Below are 23,963 nucleotides of genomic sequence, written 5' to 3'. Positions count from 1 at the left end.
GGGCGGCCAGCTCTAGGAAGGGTCTTGGTGATTCCAAACTTCTTCCATTTAAGAATGATGGTGGAGGTCACTGTTTTCTTAGAGACCTTCAATGTTGCAGAAATGTTTTGCTGTCTTCTCCAGATCTCTGCCTCGACACAATCCTGTCTCGGAGCTCTATGGACAATTCATTTGACCTCATGTCGTGGTTTTTGCTCTGACATACACTGTCAACTGTGGGATCTTATATAGACCGGTGTGTGCCTTTACAAATCATTTCCAATCAATTGAATTTACCACAGGTGGACTCCAATCAAGTTGTAAAAACATTTCAAGGATGATCAATAGAAATAGGATGCACCTGACCTCAATTTCGTGTCTCATAGCAAAGGGTCTGAATACTTACGTAGATATGGTATTTGTGTTTGTTATTTTCAATGCATTTGTAAAAAAATTCAAAAAACCTGTGTTCGCTTTGTCATTATGGGGTATTGTGTCGATTGGACAAGTTTTTTTTTTTATTTAATCCATTTTAGAATAAGGCTGTAACTTAACAAAGTGTGGAAAAATGAAGGTGTATGAATACTTTCCGAAGGCACTGTATAGTGAGGTCTAAAAGTATTTGGACAGTGGCCTATTTTTTTGTTTGTTTTAGCTCTGTTCTTGAGCACTTTGGATTAAAGTGCAGACTGACAGCTTTCATTTTGGGGTATTTCAATCCATAGCGGGTAACCGATGAGTTCCATATCGGGTAAGCAATGTTCCCTCTAAGTTTTTTCAGAACAGAACAAACTTCAGGCCAGGTGAGCTCAAACTTGAATGTTGTGAAAATTCTTTGCAATTTCCAACGCACGTTTACTGTGAACACTGAGGCTGTACCCACTTTAAGTTAGTTTTAACAGTGGTCTTGTTGACTACTGTGGCTATCTGATCATAATATACAAGTTTTAGAACACCTACTCATTCAAGGGTTTTTCTTTATTTTTACTATTTTCTACATTGTAGAATAATAGTGAAGACATCAAAACTACGAAATAACACATATGGAATCATGTAGTAACCAAAAAAGTGTTAAACAAATAAAAATATATTTCATATTTGAGATACTTCAAATAGCCACCCTTTGCGTTGATGACCGCTTTGCACAATCTTGGCATTCTCTCAACCAGCTTCACCTGGAATGCTTTTCCAACAGTCTTGAAGGAGTTCACACATATGCTGTGCATTTGTTGGCTGCTTTTCCTTCACTCTGCGGTCCGACTCATCCCCAACCATCTCAATTTGGTTGAGGTACTCCATCACTCTCGTTCTTGGTAAAATAGCCCTTACACAGCCTGGAGTTGTGTTGGGTCATTGTCATGTTGAAAAACAAATGATAATCCCACTAAGCCCAAACCAGATGGGATGGTGTATCGCGGCAGAATGCTGTGGTTGCCATGCTGGTTAACCTGTTAGGGCTAGGGGGCAGTATTTACACGGCCGGATAAAAAACGTACCCGATTTAATCTGGTTACTACTCCTGCCCAGTAACTAGAATATGCATATAATTATTGGCTTTGGATAGAAAACACCCTAAAGTTTCTAAAACTGTTTGAATGGTGTCTGTGAGTATAACAGAACTCATATGGCAGGCAAAAACCTGAGAAGATTCCATGCAGGAAGTGGCCTGTCTGACAAGTTGTTGTTCTTCTTGCCTCTGTTTATTGAAGACTGAGGATCTTTGCTGTAACGTGACACTTCCTACGGCTCCCATAGGCTCTCAGAGCCCGGGAAAAAGCTGAACGATATCGAGGCAGCCCCAGGCTGAAACACATTATCGCTTTTGACAAGTGGCCGATCAGAGGACAATGGGCTTAGGCGCGTGCCTGAGTCGACCCCATGCTTTATTTTCTTTCGTCTGTTTACCTAATTGCAGATTCCCGGTCGGAATATTATCACTTTTTTACGAGTAAAATGGCTTAAAAATTGATTTTAAACAGTGGTTGACATGCTTCGAAGTACGGTAATGGAATATTTAGAATTTTTTTGTCACGAAATGCGCCGTGCTCGTAACCCTTATTTACCATTCGGATAGTGTCTTGAACGCACGAACAAAACGCCGCTGTTTGAACATAACTATGGATTATTTGGGACCAAACCAACATTTGTTATTGAAGTAGAAGTCCTGGGAGTGCATTCTGACGAAGAACACCAAAGGTAATCAAACTTTTCTAATAGTAAATCGTTTGGTGAAGGCTAAACTTGCTGGGTGTCTAAATAGCTAGCCCTGTGATGCCGGGCTATCTACTTAGAATATTGCAAAATGTGCTTTCACTAAAAAGCTATTTTAAAATCGAACATATCGAGTGCATAGAGGAGTTCTGTATCTATAATTCTTAAAATAATTGTTATGCTTTTTGTGAACGTTTATCGTGAGTAATTTAGTAAATTGTTAGTAAATTCGCCGGAAGTTTGCGGGGGGTATGCTAGTTCTGAACGTCACATGCTAATGTAAAAAGCTGGTTTTTGATATAAATATGAACTTGATTGAACAAAACATGCATGTTTATAACATAATGTCCTAGGGTTGTCATCTGATGAAGATCATCAAAGGTGCATTTAGCTGTGTTTTTTTTTTTTTTTTTTTGCTAGCTTGAAAAATGGGTGTCTGATTATTTCTGGCTGGGTACTCTGCTGACATAATCTAATGTTTTGTTTTCGTTGTAAATCCTTTTTGAAATCGGACAGTGTGGTTAGATTAACGAGAGACTTGTCTTTAAAATGCTGTAAAATAGTCATATGTTTGAGAAATTGAAGTAATAGCATTTCTAAGGTATTTGAATAACGCGCCACAGGATTCCACTGGCTGTTACGTAGGTGGGACGATTTGGTGCCACCTACCCTAGAGAGGTTAAGTGTGCCTTGAATAATAAATACATCACGGACAGTGTCACCAGCAAAGCACCCCCACACCATAACACCTCCTCCATGCTTTACGGTGGGAAATACACATGCGGCGATCATGCATTCACCCACACCGCATCTCATAAAGACATGGCGGTTGGAACAAAAAATCTCAAATTTGGACTCAGACCAAAGGACCAATTTTCACCGGTCTAATATCCATTGCTTGTGTTTCTTGGCCCAAGCAAGTCTCTTTTTCTTATTGGTGTCATTTAGTAGTGGTTTCTTTGCAACAATTCAACCATGAAGGTCTGATTCACACAGTCAGTCTCCTCAGAACAATTGATGTTGATGTCTGTTACTTGAACTCTGAAGCATTTATTTGGGCTGCCATTTCTGAGGCTGGTAACAGCAGAGGTAACTCTGGGTCTTCCATTCCTGTGGCAGTCCTCATGAGAGCCAGTTTCATCATAGCACTTGGTTTTTACGACTGCACTTGAAGAAACTTCAAAAGTTCTTAAAGTTTTTTGTGCTAACTGACCTTGTCGTAAAACAATGATGGACTGTCATTTATCTCTGCTTATTTGAGATGTTCTTGCCATGATATGGACTTGGTCTTTTACTATCTTCTGTATACCACCCCTACCTTGTCACAACACAACTGATTAGCTCAAATGCATTAAGTAGGAAAGAAATTCCACAAATACGTTTTTAACAAGGCACACCTGTTAATTGAAATGCACATAACAAGTTTGTAGAATCACAAGCTTGATGTAGTCATTTTGTGCTAGAAATATGGAACCAAATACTAATCTTTTGACTACTTGAACACACAAGTGAATTTGTCCAAATACTTTTGGTTCCCTAAAATCGGGAGACTATGTACACAGTAATTGTATAATTTGAAATCCAAAGTGCTGGATGGAGTAAAGAGCCAAAACAGCAAAATGATCACCGTACAAATGCCTTTGAACCTCAGTCTTATGGCCTGGGGGTAGAAGCTGTTTAGAAGCCTTTTGGACCTAGACTTGGCAGTCCGGTACTGCTTGCCATGCAGTAGCAGAGAGAACAGTCGCTGACTAGGGTGGCTGGAGTCTTTGACAACTTTTAGGGCCTTCTTCTGACACCGCCTTGTATAGAGGTCTTGGCTTGCAGAATGCTTGGCCCCTGTGATGTACTGGGCCGTACGCACTACCCTCTGTAGTGCCTTGCGGTCGGAGGCTGAGCAGTTGCCATACCAGGCAGTGATGCAACCCGTCAGGATGCTCTCGATGGTGCAGCTGTAGAAACTTTTGAGGATCTGAGGACCCATGCCACATCTTTTCAGTCCCCTTAGGGGGAATAGGTTTTGTCGTGCCCTCTTCACGACTGTCTTGGTGTGCTTGAACCATGTTAGTTTGTTGGTGATGTGGATGCCAAGGAACTTGAAGCTCTCAACCTCATCCAGTACAGCCCCGTCTATGAGAATGGGGAAGTGCTCGGTCCTCCTTTTCCTGTAGTCCACAATCATCTCCTTTGTCTTGATCACGTTGAGGGAGAGGTTATTCTCCTTGCACTACATGGTCAGGTCTCTGACCTCCATATAGGCTGTCTCATTGTTGTCGATGATCAGCACTGTTGTCATCGGCAAACTTAATGATGGTGTTTGAGTCGTGCCTGGCTGTGCAGTCATGAGTGAACAGCGAGTACAGGAGAGGACTGAGCACCCACCCCTGAGGGGTCCCCATGGCAGATGTTGTTACCGACCCTTACCACCTGGGGGCGGCCCATCAGGAAGTCCAGGATCCAGTTGCAGAGGGAGGTGTTTAGTCCCAGGGTCCTTATCTTAGTGATGAGCTTTGAGGGCACTATGGTGTTGAACGCTGAGCTGCTGTCAATGAATAGCATTCTCACATAGGTGTTCCTTTTGTCCATGTGTGAAAGGGCAGTATGTAGTGCAATAGAGATTGCATGATCTGTTGTGGCGGTATGCAAATTGGAGTGGGTCTAGGGTTTCTGGGATAATGGTGTTGATGTGAGCCATGACCAGCCTTTCAAAGCATTTCTTGGCTACAGACATGGGTGCTACGGATTGGTAGTCATTTAGGCAGGTGTTCTTGGGCACAGGGACTACGGTGGTCTGCTTATAACATGTTGGTATTACAGACTCCGACAGGGAGAGGTTGAAAATGTCTGTGGAGATACTTGGCAGTTGGTCAGCGCATCCTCGGAGTACACGTCCTGGCCCTGTCTGGCCCTGTGGCCTTGTATATGTTGACCTGTTTAAAGGTCTTACACACGTCTGCTGCGGAGAGTGTGATCACACAGTCGTCCGGAACAGCTGATGCTCTCATGCAGTATTACTTACATCAAAGTGAGCATAGAAGTTATGTAGCTCGTTTGGTAGGTTCGTGTCGCTGGGCAGCTCTCGGCTGTGCTTCCCTCTGTAATAGTTTGAAAACCCTGCCACATCTAACGAGCGTCGAAACCGGTGTAGTACGATTCTATCATAGTACGATTCGACCGTGAAATTATCACGGTTAGAATGTACATTTTCAAACGGGAACTTTTATTGCTGGTAATAACACTGCGCATTACAACCCGCATTTGTCCCATGCATTCTTAGTCAGAATTGCTATACTTTTCACAGTGTGTAGACCTTCCTCAATAAACCTGTCACCCCAACTGAACAGTTACGAGATAGCGTTACAGCTAGATAGCGTTACAGCTAGAGGTTGAACGATTATGATTTTTCAACCGATTCTTGGAGGACCAAAAAAGCCGATACCGATTAATCGACCGATATTTTTATTTCTTTTTTATTTTAAATTTTTTTGTAATAATGAGAATTACAAGAATACTGAATGAACACTTATTTGAACTTAATATAATACATCAATAAAATCAATTTAGCCTCAAATAAATAATGAAACATGTTCAATTTGGTTTAAATAATGCAAAAACAAAGTGTTGGAGAAGAAAGTAAAAGTGCAATATGTGCAATGTAAGAAAGCTAACGTTTAAGTGCCTTGCTCAGAACATGCTCAGAACATGGGAACATATGAAAGCTGGTGGTTCCTTTTAACATGAGTCTTTTCTCAGTCATCTGACTCCATATGCTCTTATTATCTCCCCATTCACAGTAGAAGCATGAAACAACGTTCTAAAGACTGTTGACATCTAGTGGAAGCCTTAGGACGTGCAAAATGACCCCACAGACACAGTATATTGGATAGGGAATCACTTGAAAAACTACAAACCTCAGATTTCCATACTTCCTGGTTGGATTTTTTCTCAAGTTTTTGCCTGCCATATGAGTTCTGTTATACACACAGACATCGTTCAAACAGTTTTAGAAAGTTCAGAGTGTTTTCTATCCAAATCTACTAATAATATGCATATCCTAGCTTCTGGGCCTGAGTAGCAGGCAGTTTACTATGGGCATGCTTTTCATCCGGACGTCAAAATACTGCCCCCTACCCAAGAGAGGTTAACCTGTTGAGGACAGACGTTCCGCTAGCGGAACCCCGTTCCGCCTGCGGAACCCCTAGCCAACAGCCAATGGTATCGCGTGGCGCGAAATACAAAACCAACTAAAATACCACAATTCAATTTTCTCAAACAATCAACTATTTTACACCATTTTTAAGATAAGACTCTCGTTAATCTAACCACATTGTCCGATTTCAAAAAAGCTTTACAGCGAAAGCAAAACATTAGATTGTTAGGAGTGTACATAGACACAAATAATCACACAGCCATTTTCCAAGCAAGCATATATGTCACATAAACCCAAACCACAGCTAAATGCAGCACTAACCTTTGATCTTCATCAGATGACACTCCTAGGACATTATGTTATACAATACATGCATGTTATGTTCAATCAAGTTTATATTTATATCAAAAAACAGCTTTTTACATTAGCATGTGATGTTCAAAACTGGCATACCCACCGCAAACTTCCGGTGAATTTACTAAATTACTCACGATAAACGTTCACAAAAAACATAACAATTCTTTTAAGAATTATAGATACATTACTCCTTTATGCAATCGCTATGTCTGATTTTAAAATAGCTTTTCGGTGAAAGCACATTTTGCAATATTCTGAGTAGATAATCACATTGATGATTTACTTAACCTACTGTATGTCATGTTATTTCAAGTTATCCCTTTGGAGTGCATACAAAATGTATTACAATTTAATTTGAATGAACTGAATGATGAGGATGAAGAAGAATTGAATTTAGAACAATAGTGTAAGAATTGCTCTTCCTGCGCCCACAAAAAAAAGTAGTTGTAACTGGACTGTAGCTTATTACTTACTAAAAAAAAATGTAGTGTAACAAAAATGTGACTCGTTTCAGGAAACTAGGCGTATGTCGCGCGTCTCTACTTCACAGGAGCGCCATTTGAACGTTAACTTTTATTTTATCAAAATGCGTTGTTTGGCAGAAATACCTTCTGGAATATGTGAACTTTCATGTTCCTTAATAACAAACTTGTATGCCATCTGTAAATATGAATAAAGTTGTTAAATTACGAGCCTAGTTGGTTTAGCCATGGAAAAAGTCAGCAACTTTCCCGCTAGCCCTGATTGGCTGAGATAATGAGTGGGCTGGACATGCTGAGAGATGAGTTCGGATTGGTCTGCCGTGTAGCACGCTTCTGTCTATAATATGAGCTGGTCAGTATGTGTAGGTAACACAGCTCTTTTGAAAAAATCGCCTGTGAATGTTTTGCTATCTAGTGAAGAGCTCTTCTTTGTCTACACCCATTCAGCATTGTTCACACCGTCAGCCTAAGCTTTAGCCCCACCCATCTCGTTTCACTGTCGAAGCGCACACTTGCCGCTCTGGCCGATGATTTGTTTACCTCTGGATAACATGAAAACAGCCTAACCAGCTCTGCTGGCAACAATTTCATTACGTTTTTTTGCAGACGTTTACTGACACCGGCCATATTCAACGGGTGTCGTACACACGTCACGTAATGTTAGCTAACGAGTCAGCCAGCCAACGTTAGCTAGTTAAACAATAAACCGCGTCAGCCAGCTAGACTTAGCTAGCTAACAGTACACTTTAGCTTAAGACATATAGCTTGCCAGCTAGGTAAGCAATGTACCTAGCTAGGTAAACAAAGTGTAAGTTCACACACGTCACATAACGTTAGCTAAGGAGCCAGCCAGCTAACGTTAGCTAGTTAAACAACAATGAACAGTGCCAAAAATGCCACAGTGTTGGGAGCTAACCAATGATGTTCAATGGCTAGCTAACATTAGGCTCTAACTAGAACAGCAAATGGCTCTGGGAAACGAATAATAACATCAGCTAGGGAGCCAGCCAGCTAACGTTAGCTAGCTAGCTAACTGTACACTTTAGCTTGAAATGAAACCACTTTCTGTCAAAATGAGAAAACGTGTAATATCTGAAAATGTAGCTAGCTATCTTAACTATATACATCTTTGTGCATGGACGCGTCTCCCTGTCAGGAATGCTATGCCACGGTTTCCCTTAGTTTGAAGACATAATCCAGAGACGGGTGTTTTCTCCATTTCTAGCTATCATACTCTAATTCCACTGATTTCATAACTTGATCCTCCAGAAAGTGGAGAGCCACATTTAAGCAGCTCCACTACACAATATGTTTTTTTAAAAGCCGCGTTCGACAGGATTACCAACACAGACTGACGAGCTTCTATGGCCGACCAATCGAAACTCCTCTCTCGGCATGTCCAGCCCACTCATTATCTCAGCCAATCATGGCTAGTGGGAAGGTTGCTAACTTTTTCTGTGGCTTAACCAACACGGCTCGTAATTTAACAATTGTATTCATATTTACAGGTGGCATACAAGTTTGTTATTAAGGAACATGGAATGTTCAAGAAGGCATTTCTGCCAAAATATGCATTTTGATAATAAAAAATAAAAAAATTACGTTCAAACGGCTCTCCTGTGAAGTCGTGACTTGCGACATGCGCCTAGTTTCCTGAATCGAGTCACAAATGTCATTACTGCCTGTGGTGCCGGCCTTTATTAACCAAATCTCTTTGTTAGCAAATACAACGCTGTCTTTTGACGTTCTATGACCCCTCCACTTTCCAAGCGTGTTGTCCTTCAGGGACAATAAAGATCTATTGTCCTGTCCTCAGGAGGTGAGCTACTGCCAGGGGATGAGTCAGATCGCTGCCATCCTGCTCATGTACCTGAACGAGGAGGATGCCTTCTGGGCCCTGTCCCAGCTCCTCACAAACAACAACCACGCCATGCATGGTGAGCAGGGGAGGAGAGGGAGAGAGAGGGATGTAGGATGGGTGAAGGAGTTAGGTTGCTACTGAACTACTGTCATAGACCTTGTTTAGATTCTTATTTTACATTCTTGTTTTACATTCTTGACATGGCTCCTAACTATGCATCCTCTCTCTTTTTGTCTCTGTATGTGTGTGGTAGGATTCTTCATCCCTGGGTTCCCCAAGCTGCAGCGCTACCAGGCCCACCACGAGCAGATCCTGTCCAAGCTCCTCCCTAAGCTAAAGAAACACCTGGTGAGAAATGCATTTCCCTAGCGTTTGTCACTAAATTCAACTCTTTTCAGAAAGGCAGTACTCAAAATCTGTTAGATATCCTTTTTTCTCTGGAAAGCCAGGGCTGTAAGTATACTAAAATAATAACTCTGTTTCACTCTTCTATTGCCTGTAGGATAGAGAGCAGATGTCCAACGGAATATACACCACTAAATGGTTCCTGCAGTGCTTCATAGATAGGGTGAGAGTCATACATTTGAACCCCCCCCTTTTTGTAATTTGCCACCTGATGTCCAATGACCCGAAATACTATATCCAAACATCTTTTAATGTTTATTTACAAGAGTTTCAAAATGTCTCCTCTGACGTGTGTCTCGGCGACAGACCCCGTTCACCCTGACCCTGCGCTTGTGGGACATCTACATCCTAGAGGGAGAGAGGATACTCACAGCCATGGCCTACACCACCCTCAAAATACACAAGAGTGAGTATGACATCAGAGAAGGATAGAATCGACACACTGGAGGTCATATTACATTTTGTCATATGTCATGTATTGAGGTGTTCATACTACAGTGCCTTCAGAAAGTTTTCATACCCCTTGACTTACAGTGCATTCAAAGTATTCAGACCCCTTCACTTTTTCAACATTTTGTTTACGTACAGCCTTCTAAAATAGATGAAATAGTTTTTTTCCATCATCAATCGACACAAAATACCCCATAATGATAAAGCAAAAACAGGTTTTTAGAAATGTTTGCAGAAATGTCACATTTACATAAGTATTCAGACCCTTAACTCCGTACTTTGTTGAAGCACCTTTGGCAGCGATAACAGCCTGAAGTCTTGGGTATGAAGCTACAAGCTTGGCACATCTGTATTTGGGGAGTTTCTCCCATTCTTCTCTGCAGATCCTCTCAAGCTCTGTCAGGTTGGATGGGGAGCGTCGCTGCATAACTATTTTCAGGTCTCTCCAGAGATGTTTGATCGGGTTCGGGTTCTGGCTGGGCCACTCAAGGACATTCAGAAACTTGTCCTGAAGCCACTCCTGCGTTGTCTTGGTGGTGTGCTTAGGGTCCAGGTCATTTGCGCTCTGGAGCAGGTTTTCATCAAGGATCTCTCTCTACTTTCCTCCGTTCATCTTTCCCTCAATCGTGACCAGTCTCCCAGTCCCTGCCGCTGAACAACATCCCCACAGCAAGATGCTGCCACCACCATGCTTCACCGTAGGTGTGGTGCCAGGTTTCCTCCAGACATGACGCTTGGCATTCAGGCCAAAGAGTTAAATCTTGGTGTCGTCAGATTAGAGAATCTTGTTTCTCATGGTCTGAGAATCCTTTAGGTGCCTTTTGACAAACTCCAAGCGGGCTCCATGTGCTTTTTACTGAGGAGTGGCTTCTGTCTGGCCACTACCATAAAGGCCTGATTGGTGGAGTGCTGCAGAGAAGGTGGTCTTTCTCGAGCTCTCTGAGTGACCAGTGGGTTCCTGGTCACCTCCCTGACCAAAGCCCTTCTCCCCCGATTACTCAGTTTGGCCAGGCGGTCAGCTTTAGGAAGAGTCTTGGCAGTTCCAAACTTCTTCCATATAAGAATGATGAAGGCCACTGTGTTCTTGGGGACCTTCGATGCTGCAGAAATGTTTTGGTACCCTTCCCCAGATCCGTGCCTCGACACAATCCTGTCTCTGAGCTCTTCGACCTCATGGCAACTAATTTTGTATATACTGTGAGAGGAAAAAAGTATTTGATCCCCTGCTGATTTTGTACGTTTGCCCACTGACAAAGAAATTATCAGTCTAATTTTAATGGTAGGTTTATTTGAACAGTGAGAGACAGAATAACAACAACAAAAAATCCAGAAAAACGGACCGTTTGTGAATATTTTTCTTGGACAATGCATCTCTGTTGTCATTCATCAGGCGAAGGATGACTCCTATTGAAAAATCATTGGCTCTTTAAAAAAAATCTCGGACACGAAATCCCAGTGTTTCTGCGCCCTTAATCCGTGTCTGGGAAACTGCTCCAGTATCTTTTAGCAGCAGAGTTACTCTAGGGTTAGGGGGGTTACATAGAGTGCCTCTAGAAAGTATTCATACCTTTACTTATTCCATATTTTGTTGTGACTGATTTAAAATTGGATTAAATAGATTTTCTTCTCCCTCACCCATCTACAGTCGTGGCCAAAAGTTTTGAGAATGACACAAATATTAATTTCCACAACGTTTGCTGCTTCAGTGTCTTTAGGATTTTTTTGTCAGATGTTACTATGGAATACTGAAGTATAATTACAAGCATTTCATAAGTGTCAAAGGCTTTTATTGACAATGACATGAAGTTGATGCAAAGAGTCAATATTTGCAGTGTTGACCCTTCTTTTTCAAGACCTCTGCAATCCGCCCTGGCATGCTGTCAATTAACTAGTGGACCACATCCTGACTGATGGCAGCCCATTCTTGCATAATCAATGCTTGGAGTTTGTCAGAATTTGTGGGTTTTTGTTTGTCCACCGCCTCTTGAGAATTGACCACAAATTCTCAATGGAATTAAGGTCTAGGGAGTTTCCTGGCCAAGGACCCAAAATATCGATGTTTTGTTCCCTGAGCCACTTAGTTATCACTTTTGCCTTAAGGCAAGGTGCTCCATCATGCTGGAAAAGGCATTGTTCGTCACCAAACTGTTCCTGGATGGTTAGGAGACGTTGCTCTCGGAGGATGTGTTGGTACCATTCTTTATTCATGGCTGTGTTCTTAGGCAAAATTGTGAGTGAGCCCACTCCCTTGGCTGAGAAGCAACCCCACACATGAATGGTCTCAGGATGCTTTACTGTTGGCATGACACAGGACTGATGGTAGCGCTCAACTTGTCTTCTCCGGACTAGCTTTTTTCCGGATGCCCCAAACAATCGGAAAGGGGATTCATCAGAGAAAATGACACTACCCCAGTCCTCAGCAGTCCAATCCCTGTACCTTTTTCAGAATATCAGTCTGTCCCTGATGTTTTTCCTAGAGAGAAGTGGCTTCTTTGCTGCCCTTCTTGACACCAGGCCATCCTCCAAAAGTCTTCGCCTCATTGTGCGTGCCGATGCACTCACACCTGCCTGCTGCCATTCCTGAGCAAGCTCTGTACTGGTGGTGCCTCGATCCCGCAGCTGAATGAACTATAGGAGGCGGTCCTGGCGCTTGCTGGACTTTCTTGGGCGCCCTGAAGCCATCTTCACAATAATTTGAACCGCTCTCCTTGAAGTTCTTGATGATCCTATAAATGGTTGATTTAGGTGCAGTCTTACTGGCAGCAATATCCTTGCCTGTGAAGCTCTTTTTGTGCAAAGCAATGATGACGAGATGTGTTTCCTTGCAGGTAACCAAAACAATGATTCCAAGCACCACCCTCCTTTTGAAGCTTCGAGTCTGTTATTCGAGCTCAATCAGCATAACGGAGTGATCTCCAGCCTTGTCCTCGTCAACACTCACACCTGTGTTAACGAAAGAATCACTGACATGATGTCAGCTGGTCCTTTTGTGGCAGGACTGAAATGCAGTGGAAATGTTTTTTGGGGGATTCAGTTAATTTGCATGGCAAAGAGGGACTTTGCAATTCATCTGATCACTCTTCATAACATTCTGTAGTATATGCAAATTGCCATCATACAAACTGAGGCAGCAGACTTTGAAAATTAATATTTGTGTCATTCTCAAAACTTTGGGCCACGACTGTACACACAATACATACCCCATAATGACAGAGAAAACATGTTTTCAGACATTTTTGCAAATGTATTAAAAATACTTTGTAGAAGCACCTTTGGTGGAAATTAATTTAGATGTTAGTTTAGATGGTGGTGAACAGCAATCTTTGTCTTTCCACAGATTTTCAGTTGGGTTCAAGTCTTGGCTTTGGCTGGGCCACTCAAGGACTTTCACATTCTTGTTCTGAAACCATTCCAGCGTTGCTTTGGCTGTATGCTTGGGGTTATTGTCCTGTTGGGAAGTCAATCTAAGGTTGTTTGCAATCTGAAGCAGGTTAAGGATTTTCCTGTATTTGGCTCCATTCATTGTTCCCTTTATCCTTACCAGTCTCTCAGTCACTGCTGCTGAAAAGCATGTTTGCATTCAGGCCAAAGAGTTTTACATTTTGTCTCATCAGACCATAGAAACTTTTGCCTTATGCTCTGAGTCTTTCAGTTTCTGCTCTGACATGCACTGTCAGCTGTGGGACCTTTATATAGACAGGTGTGTTAATTTCTAAATCATGTCCAAACAATTGAATTTGCCACAGGTGGACATCAATCAAGTTGCAGTGACATCTCAAGGATCAACAAAGGAAATTGGATGAATCTGAGGTCAATTTGGAGTGTCATAGCAAATGGGGTGTGAATACATATGTAAATGAGATATTTCTGTATTTCATTTCCAATAAATTGGAAAAAATCTAAAAACATGTTTTAACTGTCATTATGGGGTATTATGTGTAGATTGGTGAGACATTTTGAATTTAGGCTGTAACACAACAAAATGTGGAATACAGTGCATTCAGAAAGTATTCAGACCCGTTCACCTTTTCCACATTTTGTTACGTTACAGCCTTATTCTAAAATGGATTAAATACAAATGTTTCATCGTCAATCTACACACAATACCCCATAATGAGGAAGTGAAAACCGACAGGTGTATCAAATCGAACACACAGCCATGCAATCTCCATAGACAAGTATTGGCTGTAGTATGGCCTTAGTGAAGAGCTCAGTGACTTTCAACGGGGCACCGTCATAAGATGCCACCTTTCCAACAAATCAGTTTGTCAAATGTATGTCCTGCTAGAACTGCCCCGGTCAACTGTAAGTGCTGTTATTGTGAAGTGGAAACGTCTAGGAGCACCAACGGCTCAGCCGCGGAGTGGTAGGCCACACAAGCTCACAGAACGGGACCGCTGAAGCGCGTAGCACGTAAAAAAACATCTGTCCTCGGTTTTAACACTCACTACCCAGTTCCAAACTGCCTCTGGAAGCAACGTCAGCACAATAACTGTTCGTCGTGAGCTTATTGAAAAGGGTTTCCAGGCCGAGCAGCCGCATGCACACAAGCTTAAGATCACCATGCTCAATGCCAAGCGTCGGCTGGAGTTGTGTAAAGCTCTCCGCCATTGGACTCTGGAGCAGTGGAAGCGTGTTCTCTGGAGTAATGAATCATGCTTCACCATCTGGCAGTCCAACAGATGAATCTGGGTTTGGCGGATGCCAGGAGAATGCTACTTACCACAATGTAAAGTTTGGTGGAGGAGAATAATGGTCTGGGTCTGTCTTTCATTGTTCGGGCTTAGTTCCAGTGAAGGGAAATCTTAACACAAATGCATAAAATGACATTCTAGACGATTCTGTGCTTACAACTTTGTGGCAACATTTTGTGGAAGGCCCTTTCCTGTTTCAGCATAACAATGCCCGCGTGCACAAAGTGAGGTCCATACAGAAGTAGTTTGTTGAGATCGGTGTCAAATCTTGACTGGCCTGCACAGAGCGCTGACCTCAACCCCATCAAACACTTTTGGAATGAATTGGAACGCCGACTACGAGCCAGGCCTAATCGTCCAACATCAGTGCCTGACCTCACTAATGCTCTTGTGGCTGAATGGAAGCAAATCCCCGCAGCAATGTTCCAACATCTAGTGGAAATCCCTGTTAGTGAGCATTTCTCCTTTGCCAAGATAATCCATCAACCTGACAGGTGTGGCATATCAAGAAGCTGATTGAACAGCATGATCATTATACAGATGCACCTTGTGCTGGGGACAATAAAAGGCCACTCTAAAATGTGTAGTTTTGTGTCACAACACAATGCCACAGATGTCTCAAGTTTTGGGGGAGCGTGCAATTGGCATGCTGACTGCAGGAATGTCCGCAAGAGAAGTGAATGTTAATTTCTCTACCATCAGCCCCCTCTAACGTTGTTTTAGAGAGTTTGGCAGTATGTAAAACCGGCCTCACAACCGCAGATCACGAGTAACCATGCCAGCCCTGGACCTCCACATCTGGCTTTTTCACCTGTGGGATCATCTGAGACCAGCCACCCAGACAGCTGATGAAACTGTGGGTTTGCACATCTAAGAACTTCTACACAAACTGTCAGAAACCGTCTCATGGAAGCTCATCTGCGTGCTCGTCGTCCTTACCAGGGTCTTGACCAGACTGCCGTTCGGCATTGTAACCAACTTCAGTGGGAAAATGCTGACCTTCGATGGTTTTAACTGTACCGGGCAGACGACATGTATTGCGTTGTGTGTGCGATGTCAACGTTGTGAACAGAGTGCCCCATGGTGGCAGTGGGGTAATGGTATGGGCAGGGATAAACTACAGACAACAAACACAATGCATTTTATCGATGGGTAATTTGAATACAGAGATACCGTAAAGAAATCCTTTGTTCCACTGTCATGCCATTTATCCGCTGCCATCACCTTATGTTTCAGCGTGATAATGCATGTCGCAAGAATCTGTACCCCAATTCCTGGAATCTGAAAATGCCCCAGTTCTTCCATGGCCTCCATACTCACTCATCGACGTGTACAACACCATGTTCAAGTTCCCGCCAATATCTAGCAACTTCGCACAGCTATTGAAGAGGACTGGGACAACATTCCACAAGCCACAATCAACAGCCTGAGCAACTCTATGCGAACAAGATGTGTCCCGCTGCATGAGGCGGTCACACCAGATACTGACTGCTTTTCTGATCCACATCCCAGTCATGTGAAATCCATATACACTGCTCCAAAAAATAAAGGGAACACTTAAACAACGCAATGTAACTCCAAGTCAATCACACTTCTGTGAAATCAAACTGTCCACTTAGGAAGCAACACTGACAATAAATTTCACATGCTGTTGTGCAAATGGAATAGACAACAGGTGGAAATTATAGGCAATTAGCAAGACACCCCCAATAAAGGAGTGGTTCTGCAGGTGGGGACCACAGATCGCTTCTCAGTTCCTATGCTTCCTGGCTGATGTTTTGGTCACTTTTGAATGCTGGCGGTGCTTTCACTCTAGTGGTAGCATGAAACGGCGTCTACAACCCACACAAGTGGCTCAGGTAGTGCAGCTCATCCAGGATGGCACATCAATGCGAGCTGTGGCAAGAAGGTTTGCGGTGTCTGTCAGCGTAGTGTCCAGAGCATGGAGGCGCTACCAGGAGACAGGCCAGTACATCAGGAGACGTGGAGGAGGCCGTAGGAGGGCAACAACCCAGCAGCAGGACCGCTACCTCCGCCTTTGTGCAAGGAGGAGCAGGAGGCGCACTGCCAGAGCCCTGCAAAATGACCTCCAGCAGGCCACAAATGTGCATGTGTCTGCTCAAACGGTCAGAAACAGACTCCATGAGGGTGGTATGAGGGCCTGACATCCACAGGTGGGGCTTGTGCTTACAGCCCAACACCATGCAGGACGTTTGGCATTTGCCAGAGAACACCAAGATTGGCAAATTCGCCACTGGCGCCCTGTGCTCTTCACAGATGAAAGCAGGTTCACACTGAGCACGTGACAGACGTGACAGAGTCTGGAGACGCCGTGGAGAACGTTCTGCTGCCTGCAACATCCTCCAGCATGACCGGTTTGGCGGTGGGTCAGTCATGGTGTGGGGTGGCATTTCTTTGGGGGGCCGCACAGCCCTCCATGTGCTCGCCAGAGGTAGCCTGACTGCCATTAGGTGCCGAGATGAGATCCTCAGACCCCTTGTGAGACCATATGCTGGTGCGGTTGGCCCTGGGTTCCTCCTAATGCAAGACAATGCTAAACCTCATGTGGCTGGAGTGTGTCAGCAGTTCCTGCAAGAGGAAGGCATTGATGCTATGGACTGGCCCGCCCGTTCCCCAGACCTGAATCCAATTGAGCACATCTGGGACATCATGTCTCGCTCCATCCACCAACACCACGTTGCACCACAGACTGTCCAGGAGTTGGCGGATGCTTTAGTCCAGGTCTGGGAGGAGATCCCTCAGGAGACCATCCGCCACCTCATCAGGAGCATGCCCAGGCGTTGTAGGGAGGTCATACAGGCATGTGGAGGCCGCACACTGTACTGAGCCTCATTTTGACTTGTTTTAAGGACGTTACATCAAAGTTGGATCAGCCTGTAGTGTGGTTTTCCACTTTAATTTTGAGTGTGACTCCAAATCCAGACCTCCATGGGTTGATAAATTGGATTGTCAATGTTATTCTGAGGCTACCCGGAACTTATCCCAGTCCACGTGATCAAAACAATCTTGAAGCATGGTTTCGTTTGGTCAGACCAGCGTTGAATAGACCTTAGCACAGATACTTCCTGTTTTAGTTTCTGCCTATAGGAAGGGATGAGCAAAATGGAGTCATGATCTGATTTGCCGAAGGGAGGGTGGGGGAAGGCCTTGTAGGCATCCCGGAAGTTGGAGTAGCAGTGGTCGAGTGATTAGCAGTGCGAGTACTACAGTCAATGTGTTGATAGAGCTTCGGTAGCATTTTCCTGAAATTTGCTTTGTTAAAATTCCCAGCTACAATAAATGCTGCCTCAGAATATGTGGTTTCCAGTTTGCACAAAGTCCAATGTAGTTCCTTGAGGGTCGTCGTGGTATCGGCTCGAGGGGGAATATACACGGCTGTGACTATAACCGAAGAGAATTCTCTTGGGAGGTAATATGGTCGGCATTTGAGGTATTCTAGGTCAGGTGAACAAAAGGACTTGAGTTTCTGTACGTTGTTACAATCACACCATGAGTAGTTAATCATGAAGCATACACCCCCACCTTCTTCCCCGAAGAGTTCTTTATTCCTGTGTGTGCGATATCCTGAGAACCCAGCTGGCTGTGTGGACACGGACAGTATATCCCAAGAGAGCCATGTTTCCGTGAAACAAGAGTATGTTACAATACCTGATGTCTCTATGGAAAGAGATCCTCGCCCTGAGCTCATCTACTTTATTGTCCAGAGACTGAACATTACTGAACATTAGCAAGTAATATACTCGGAAGCGGTGGATGGTGTGCACGCCTCCTGAGTCGAACTAGAAGTCCACTTCGAATACCTCTTCTCCGCCGGCAGTGTCTTGGAGCAGCCTCTGGGATAAGTTCAATTGCCCTGGGGGGTATGAACAAAGGATCCACTTTGGGAAAGTCGTATTCCTGGTGAGTTGCCGCTGCTCTGATATCCAAAAGTTATTTCCGGCTGTATGTAATAAAACAAACTTTCTGGGCTAATGTAAGAAATAACACACACACAAAAAAAAGTTGCTTAGGAACTAGAAGCAGAGCTGCCATGTCTGTCGGCGGCATCTTGCCATCTATAAGGTATTTCCACGTGAATGACATCGCTACACATGTTGCTACACATGTTGCCTCACAGTTGGTTGGCTGCTTCGCTTACATAATGCCGATGGTCACTGGTTACTGTGGAGAAGAGAGGAATGCCGTCTTTTTATTGGATGTATTGTGATTGTTGAGTAATTCAGCTGATTGGCTGATGGGTTTCATAACACGTCACTTGATGTTTGCTGTTGTTTGATTGTTATTTATGATTGGCTACTATTTTATGATTTAGCCTGTTAGGTGATTGATTAGCTTATTGAATGTTTCAGATCAAATACTGAAAGACTTCCGGGCAAGCAGAAGAGGTGTATCAGTGACAGCAAAGTTGTACTCTTTCAGTGGTTTTCTAACAGAAAAGATCATATCAACGTGGCAGTGTCACACTGTCAACGTAGCTGCCATTATCTGAGTCAGAATGTCGATTGATTTGGTCTGCATATTAATTAGTAAAAAAAATCACAATTTGCGCTCTCCTGTGTCTGTTTAATCAGAGCGCTTGCTGAAGCTTCCTCTGGAGGACCTGAGGGAGTTCCTCCAGGAGCACCTGTCTAGCTCATTCTTCCTACTCGACGACGTGGTGGTGGAGCAGCTGCAGGCGGCCATGGCCGAGCTCCGCAAGATGAAGCTGGACCTCCCTCCATCAGGTGGGTCTCTCTGCCTAGTCTATCAGTCCACAGTCGGTCGGTTGGTCAGTCAGTCAGTTAATCTGTCTGTCAGTCAGTTAATCTGTCAGTCAGTCAATTGCCTAAAGCTCACTTTCACACTGGGAGAGTGGCCCTTTTCAAATACTTCAGAAATGCATCCCCTCTTTGTCATTTCCTTGGGATAAGCACAGATCTATAAGTGATTGGATAGATGAAAACAAGGTTACCACCCTAATACTTTCACCAATCCAACATATTCAAGGATGCATTTCTTAAAGTTGCACTACGCAGAAATCACTCCGCCATTTCCTGGTTGCTATCAGTTTTATAAAATAAGCTAGTATAGTGTGTAGAGAGTCATTGTACCATCAAAACCACTGTGAAATACATTTTCCATATCCAAAAATACTGTTGTTTCAGCTGTTTGAAGCTGGTGTACAGAACCGAAAGTAAAAGATCAAAAAACAAAAGTTAAGAATGGGATGCGTTGAAATGGCGCACACAGAACAGATCTATCGATTCTTATACTTGCTTTCAAGGTGAATGATAGATCTATAACTCATATTTCTATGTGAATTTGGTCAGGTCACCCAAAAAGTTACGTATTGCCACTAAGTATTTGAACAGGGTCAGTGTTTAAAACATAAAAAGCCAAGTGAACTACAACCATGTGTTAATATTATAATAGTTATTCTGTTTTGAATTGCTATGATATCTTCCCCTACTGTAGCCAAGTCAGAGGAGCTGCCTAAGAAGCCCCTCGGTGAGGAGCGGCCTGTTCTCCTGATGCCCTTCCAGCGTGATCTAGCCCTCCCTCTGGACCAGCCCAAGACCAGTCTCCAGCCCCCACTCCAGCTCCAGCCCCAGCCCCACATAGAGGCCCACAGGCCGGACACCATCACCCTTGACCACTCCTCCTGTCCCGGGGACACCCAGGACACCTGCAGCATCCCTGGGGCCCACGACCCTCCGTGCCCCATGCCCTCTCAGGACCCAGTGGTAGTCCACAATCAGGCTCTGATGCCAGAAGGGCCTAAAATATGTCCAGTCACCCCACCCAAGCCTCCGCCGAAGCCACATAAGGTTGTGTCCACTCCAGGGGTGCGGGGTGTCAGGGATAGGGTGGAGGAGTGTCCGAGTGACCATGTCTCAGAGGTGGAGAAAGGAGGAGAAAGAAGTCTGTCTGAGGGTAGGGGTAGTAGAGTGGGGATGGAGGCCCGATCTGCAGGTCCAGAGACCCAGGGAGAGCCCGGTTACTGGCCTCCGCCCTACGAGCCCCCTGTTGGGGATGTTTCCATCACGCAGTCTGGATCAGGGTCCAAGACACTGGAGTTCCCAGATCTACCCCCTCCACCTTTTTACTCTATGGAAGAGAGCACCCACACACCCCTGGACCCCGAACCTCCATTCTTGCGAGACGGGACCAAGGTAGGGCTGAAATCGGACTCTGTGCCCCCCTGCTCGGCTCTTTCACTAGGGGTAGAACCCCTACCGAAGCCTAAGAGTCCGCGTCCACCTCCACCCACGTCCCTGGACCTCATCCTGGAGGAATCCCCGTCCTCGCGGCCCTCTTTTTCCCTCGCCTTTGCCAAGCCGTCCCCCCGAATCACCTTCAAGCCCACTAAGTTCCCCATGTCGCTCTGCGTGCCCCAGATGGCAGGGGACCGCCGGCCCTCAAACACCTCCCAGTACGACAACCTCTCAGAGGCTGACGACGAGGACTGCTTCATGGACCGGCTGCTGGAGGCGGCCACTGCCCTGCCGCAGAGTCCCTTGCCAGGCACCAGCCCTCAGGAAACACTGGGGATGTTCGGCCTACCACCACCGCCGCGCATACCCGAGCTAGATGATGACCCCTCATCCTCCTCTCTTTTCCATCCCCTACCGCCGCCGCCTCCGGTGTTCCTCCTTTCCCTGCTCGACACCTCCTTTCCCACCCCTCTCTCTGCCTCTCCCTGCCCCTCTCCTCTTCCTCCCACCTTCTCAGCCCTTCCCTCTCTTCCGCAGGAGCCGGACTATGAAGGACAGGAGGAGAGCTGGGTGGTAGACTCCATCGTCATCCCTCCTCCGCCGCCCTGCTTCGCCGATAGACTTGCTCCTTTCCAGTGTAGCCCTCCTCCTAACCACCACACTGGGCTCAGCAGCCTAACGGACACACACAGAGCCACCACTGCCAACCAGAGCCAAAGCTCAAACCAGAACCAGGGCTCCTCCCAGTTCCAAAAACTTCCCAAGACCTACAGGCCCCTCCCTGCCCTGCCTGCCTTCACGGCCCAGATGCTGCTTCAGGGGCCCTCATCTGGACAGTCGGCAGGAGAGGTCCCCTCAGTGCAATCCAACCCAGACTTTTATAGAATGCATGCTGGAAGCCACCAGCTGCCCAAATCGGTAACCTTTTAGGGTTTCTATAGTTTGAAAGAGTTTGAAACATAAAGAATTTCAGACACGTGGCTGGGTGGGAACGAGACAATGGACTGAAGAGACTGCTGCAATTACATACTGTGCTCATCTAGCATACAAAGCCATTTTGTAGGAGGGAGAGGGAAAAGCCCTTAGTGTGATCAGTTGCTGTTTTTGGAGAGAGCAAATCACTTTTTTCATAGTTATGTATAGATATTTTGTGGTGTTTGCACCTTCTTATTAATGGCAACAAATAGTTTTCTAAATGTTCACCTAAATTTGAAACCGTAGCCTTGCCTCACATTTTGGAGGTAGTTTTAAGGTGTTTGTGCATGTGTCTTGGCAATATGACCAGTTGGTCTTTACATCATGTAGGAATCTGTTTGTCTTTCGGTTCCTGTTTCCTGTAACAGTAAAGTGTCTTAAGCATTGAGTAGTTTAACATCCAATGAAAACAGGAATTTCTGTTCAAGAACTTAACTCAAAGGGCTTTCCAAGTTGGCATACAATCATTGTGAAGCACCAAAGGCCTATATCCCATACCAGTACTTAATTTATGTGAGCAGGCTCACAGAACTCAATACAATATAGTTAGACCATATGGTTATTGAACTTATTTGAATTTGCTTATACACTGCTTAAAAACATGAATTTGTAAACTATTTAAATAACATTTATAAGGCCTGTTATTCATGATTTTGTAATGATGAATAGTTGGCAGTTAATACTTAAACGTATGTTACATACTGAACGTGGGGAAATTACATATGATGATTTACAAGCCATTTGTTCATGGTTACCAAACTATTTAAAGATTTTGTACAAGCAATGTTTAAGCAGACCTTCAAATTAGGTGCTCTCACTATTTAACTCTCTCTCGTTGATAGAGCAATGGTGCATTAGTCACTACTGTATATACTGACGCATGTTTCATTGAGCATCAAGGGCTTGTAGTCGAGTCCTTTTTCTTTTATGTTAGAAGCAGTACTGTGTTTGTTTGGATTTTGCTGGTATTCTTTGTTTCATCTTGTGGATATCGTTTGCATTTTCGAAGGCATTTTATTGTTTTACTATTATTCCAGTTTGTTTTGATACCTTTCTGTGACATCACAGCAATAACGTACTGTAGATATTTTATGGAGAAGGGTTATGCACAGTACCAGTCAAAAGTTAGGATACACCTACTCATTCAAGGGTTTTTCTTTATTTTTACTATTTTCTACATTGTAGAATAATAGTGAAGACATCAAAACTATGAAATAACACACATGGAATAATTTAGTAACCAAAAAAAGTGTTAAACAAATCATTTTAGATTCTTCAGAGTAGCCACCCTTTGCCTTGATGACAGCTTTGCACACTCTTGGCATTCTCTCAACCACCTTCATGGGAAATGCTTTTCCAACAGTCTTGAAGGAGTTTCCACATATGCTTAGCACTAGTTGGCTGCTTTTCCTTCACTATGTGGTCCAAATCATCCCAAACCATCTCAATTGGGTTGAGGTCGGGGGATTGTGGAGGCCAGGTCATCTGATGCAGCACTCCATCACTCTCCTTCTTGGTCAAATAGCCCTTACACAGCATGCAGGTATGTGTTGGGTCATTGTCCTGTTGAAAAACAAATGATAGTCCCACTAAGCGCAAACCAGATGGGATGTCGTATTGCTGCAGAATGCTGTGGTAGCCATGCTGGTTAAGTGTGCCTTGAATTCTAAATAAATCACTGACAGTGTCACCAGCAAAGCACCCCCACACCATCACACCTCCTCCTTCATGCTTCAAGGTGGGAACCACACATGCAGTCCAGAAATCTCAAATTTGGACTCATCAGACCAAACGACAGATTTCCACCGGTCTAATGTCCATTGCTCGTGTTTCTTGGCCCAAGCAAGTCTTCTTCTTATTAGTGTCCTTTAGTAGTGTTCTCTGTGCAACAATTCGACCATGAAGGCCTGATTCACACAGTCTCCTCTGAACAGTTTATGTTGATGTGTCTGTTTCTTGAACTGGATTGCAATTTCTGAGGCTGGTAACTCTAATGAACTTGTCCTCTGCAGCAGAGGTAACTCTGGGTCTTCCTTTCCTGTGGCAGAAAGGAAGACCCAGAGCTACCAAAACCCAGAGACCCAAAACCCTTGAATGAGTAGGTGTCCAAACTTTTGACTGGTACTATATGTACAAAGAAGACAGAAGTGTTGTAGGTGAAGCAGAGCCATGTTCAGTAGGCAA

General features: G+C 44.3%; 1 protein-coding gene across 1 annotated transcript in view; it reads left to right on the top strand.

Moving 5' to 3' along the window:
* Positions 1 to 22,810, top strand: part of si:dkeyp-19e1.3 (uncharacterized) — a 114,256-nt gene extending 91,446 nt beyond the window's left edge. The window contains exons 9-14 of the mRNA XM_029758487.1: positions 8,996 to 9,116; positions 9,294 to 9,388; positions 9,543 to 9,608; positions 9,752 to 9,851; positions 19,182 to 19,334; positions 20,065 to 22,810. Coding sequence (XP_029614347.1) covers positions 8,996 to 9,116; positions 9,294 to 9,388; positions 9,543 to 9,608; positions 9,752 to 9,851; positions 19,182 to 19,334; positions 20,065 to 21,734 — 2,205 coding nt within the window. The 3' untranslated portion in view covers positions 21,735 to 22,810. The remainder of the gene's footprint in view (positions 1 to 8,995; positions 9,117 to 9,293; positions 9,389 to 9,542; positions 9,609 to 9,751; positions 9,852 to 19,181; positions 19,335 to 20,064) is intronic.
* The last annotated feature ends 1,153 nt before the right edge of the window (positions 22,811 to 23,963 follow it).

Source organism: Salmo trutta, chromosome 7, assembly GCF_901001165.1.
Source record: "Salmo trutta chromosome 7, fSalTru1.1, whole genome shotgun sequence".
NCBI lineage: Eukaryota > Metazoa > Chordata > Actinopteri > Salmoniformes > Salmonidae > Salmo > Salmo trutta.
This window is presented reverse-complemented; position numbering and strand designations above follow the sequence as displayed.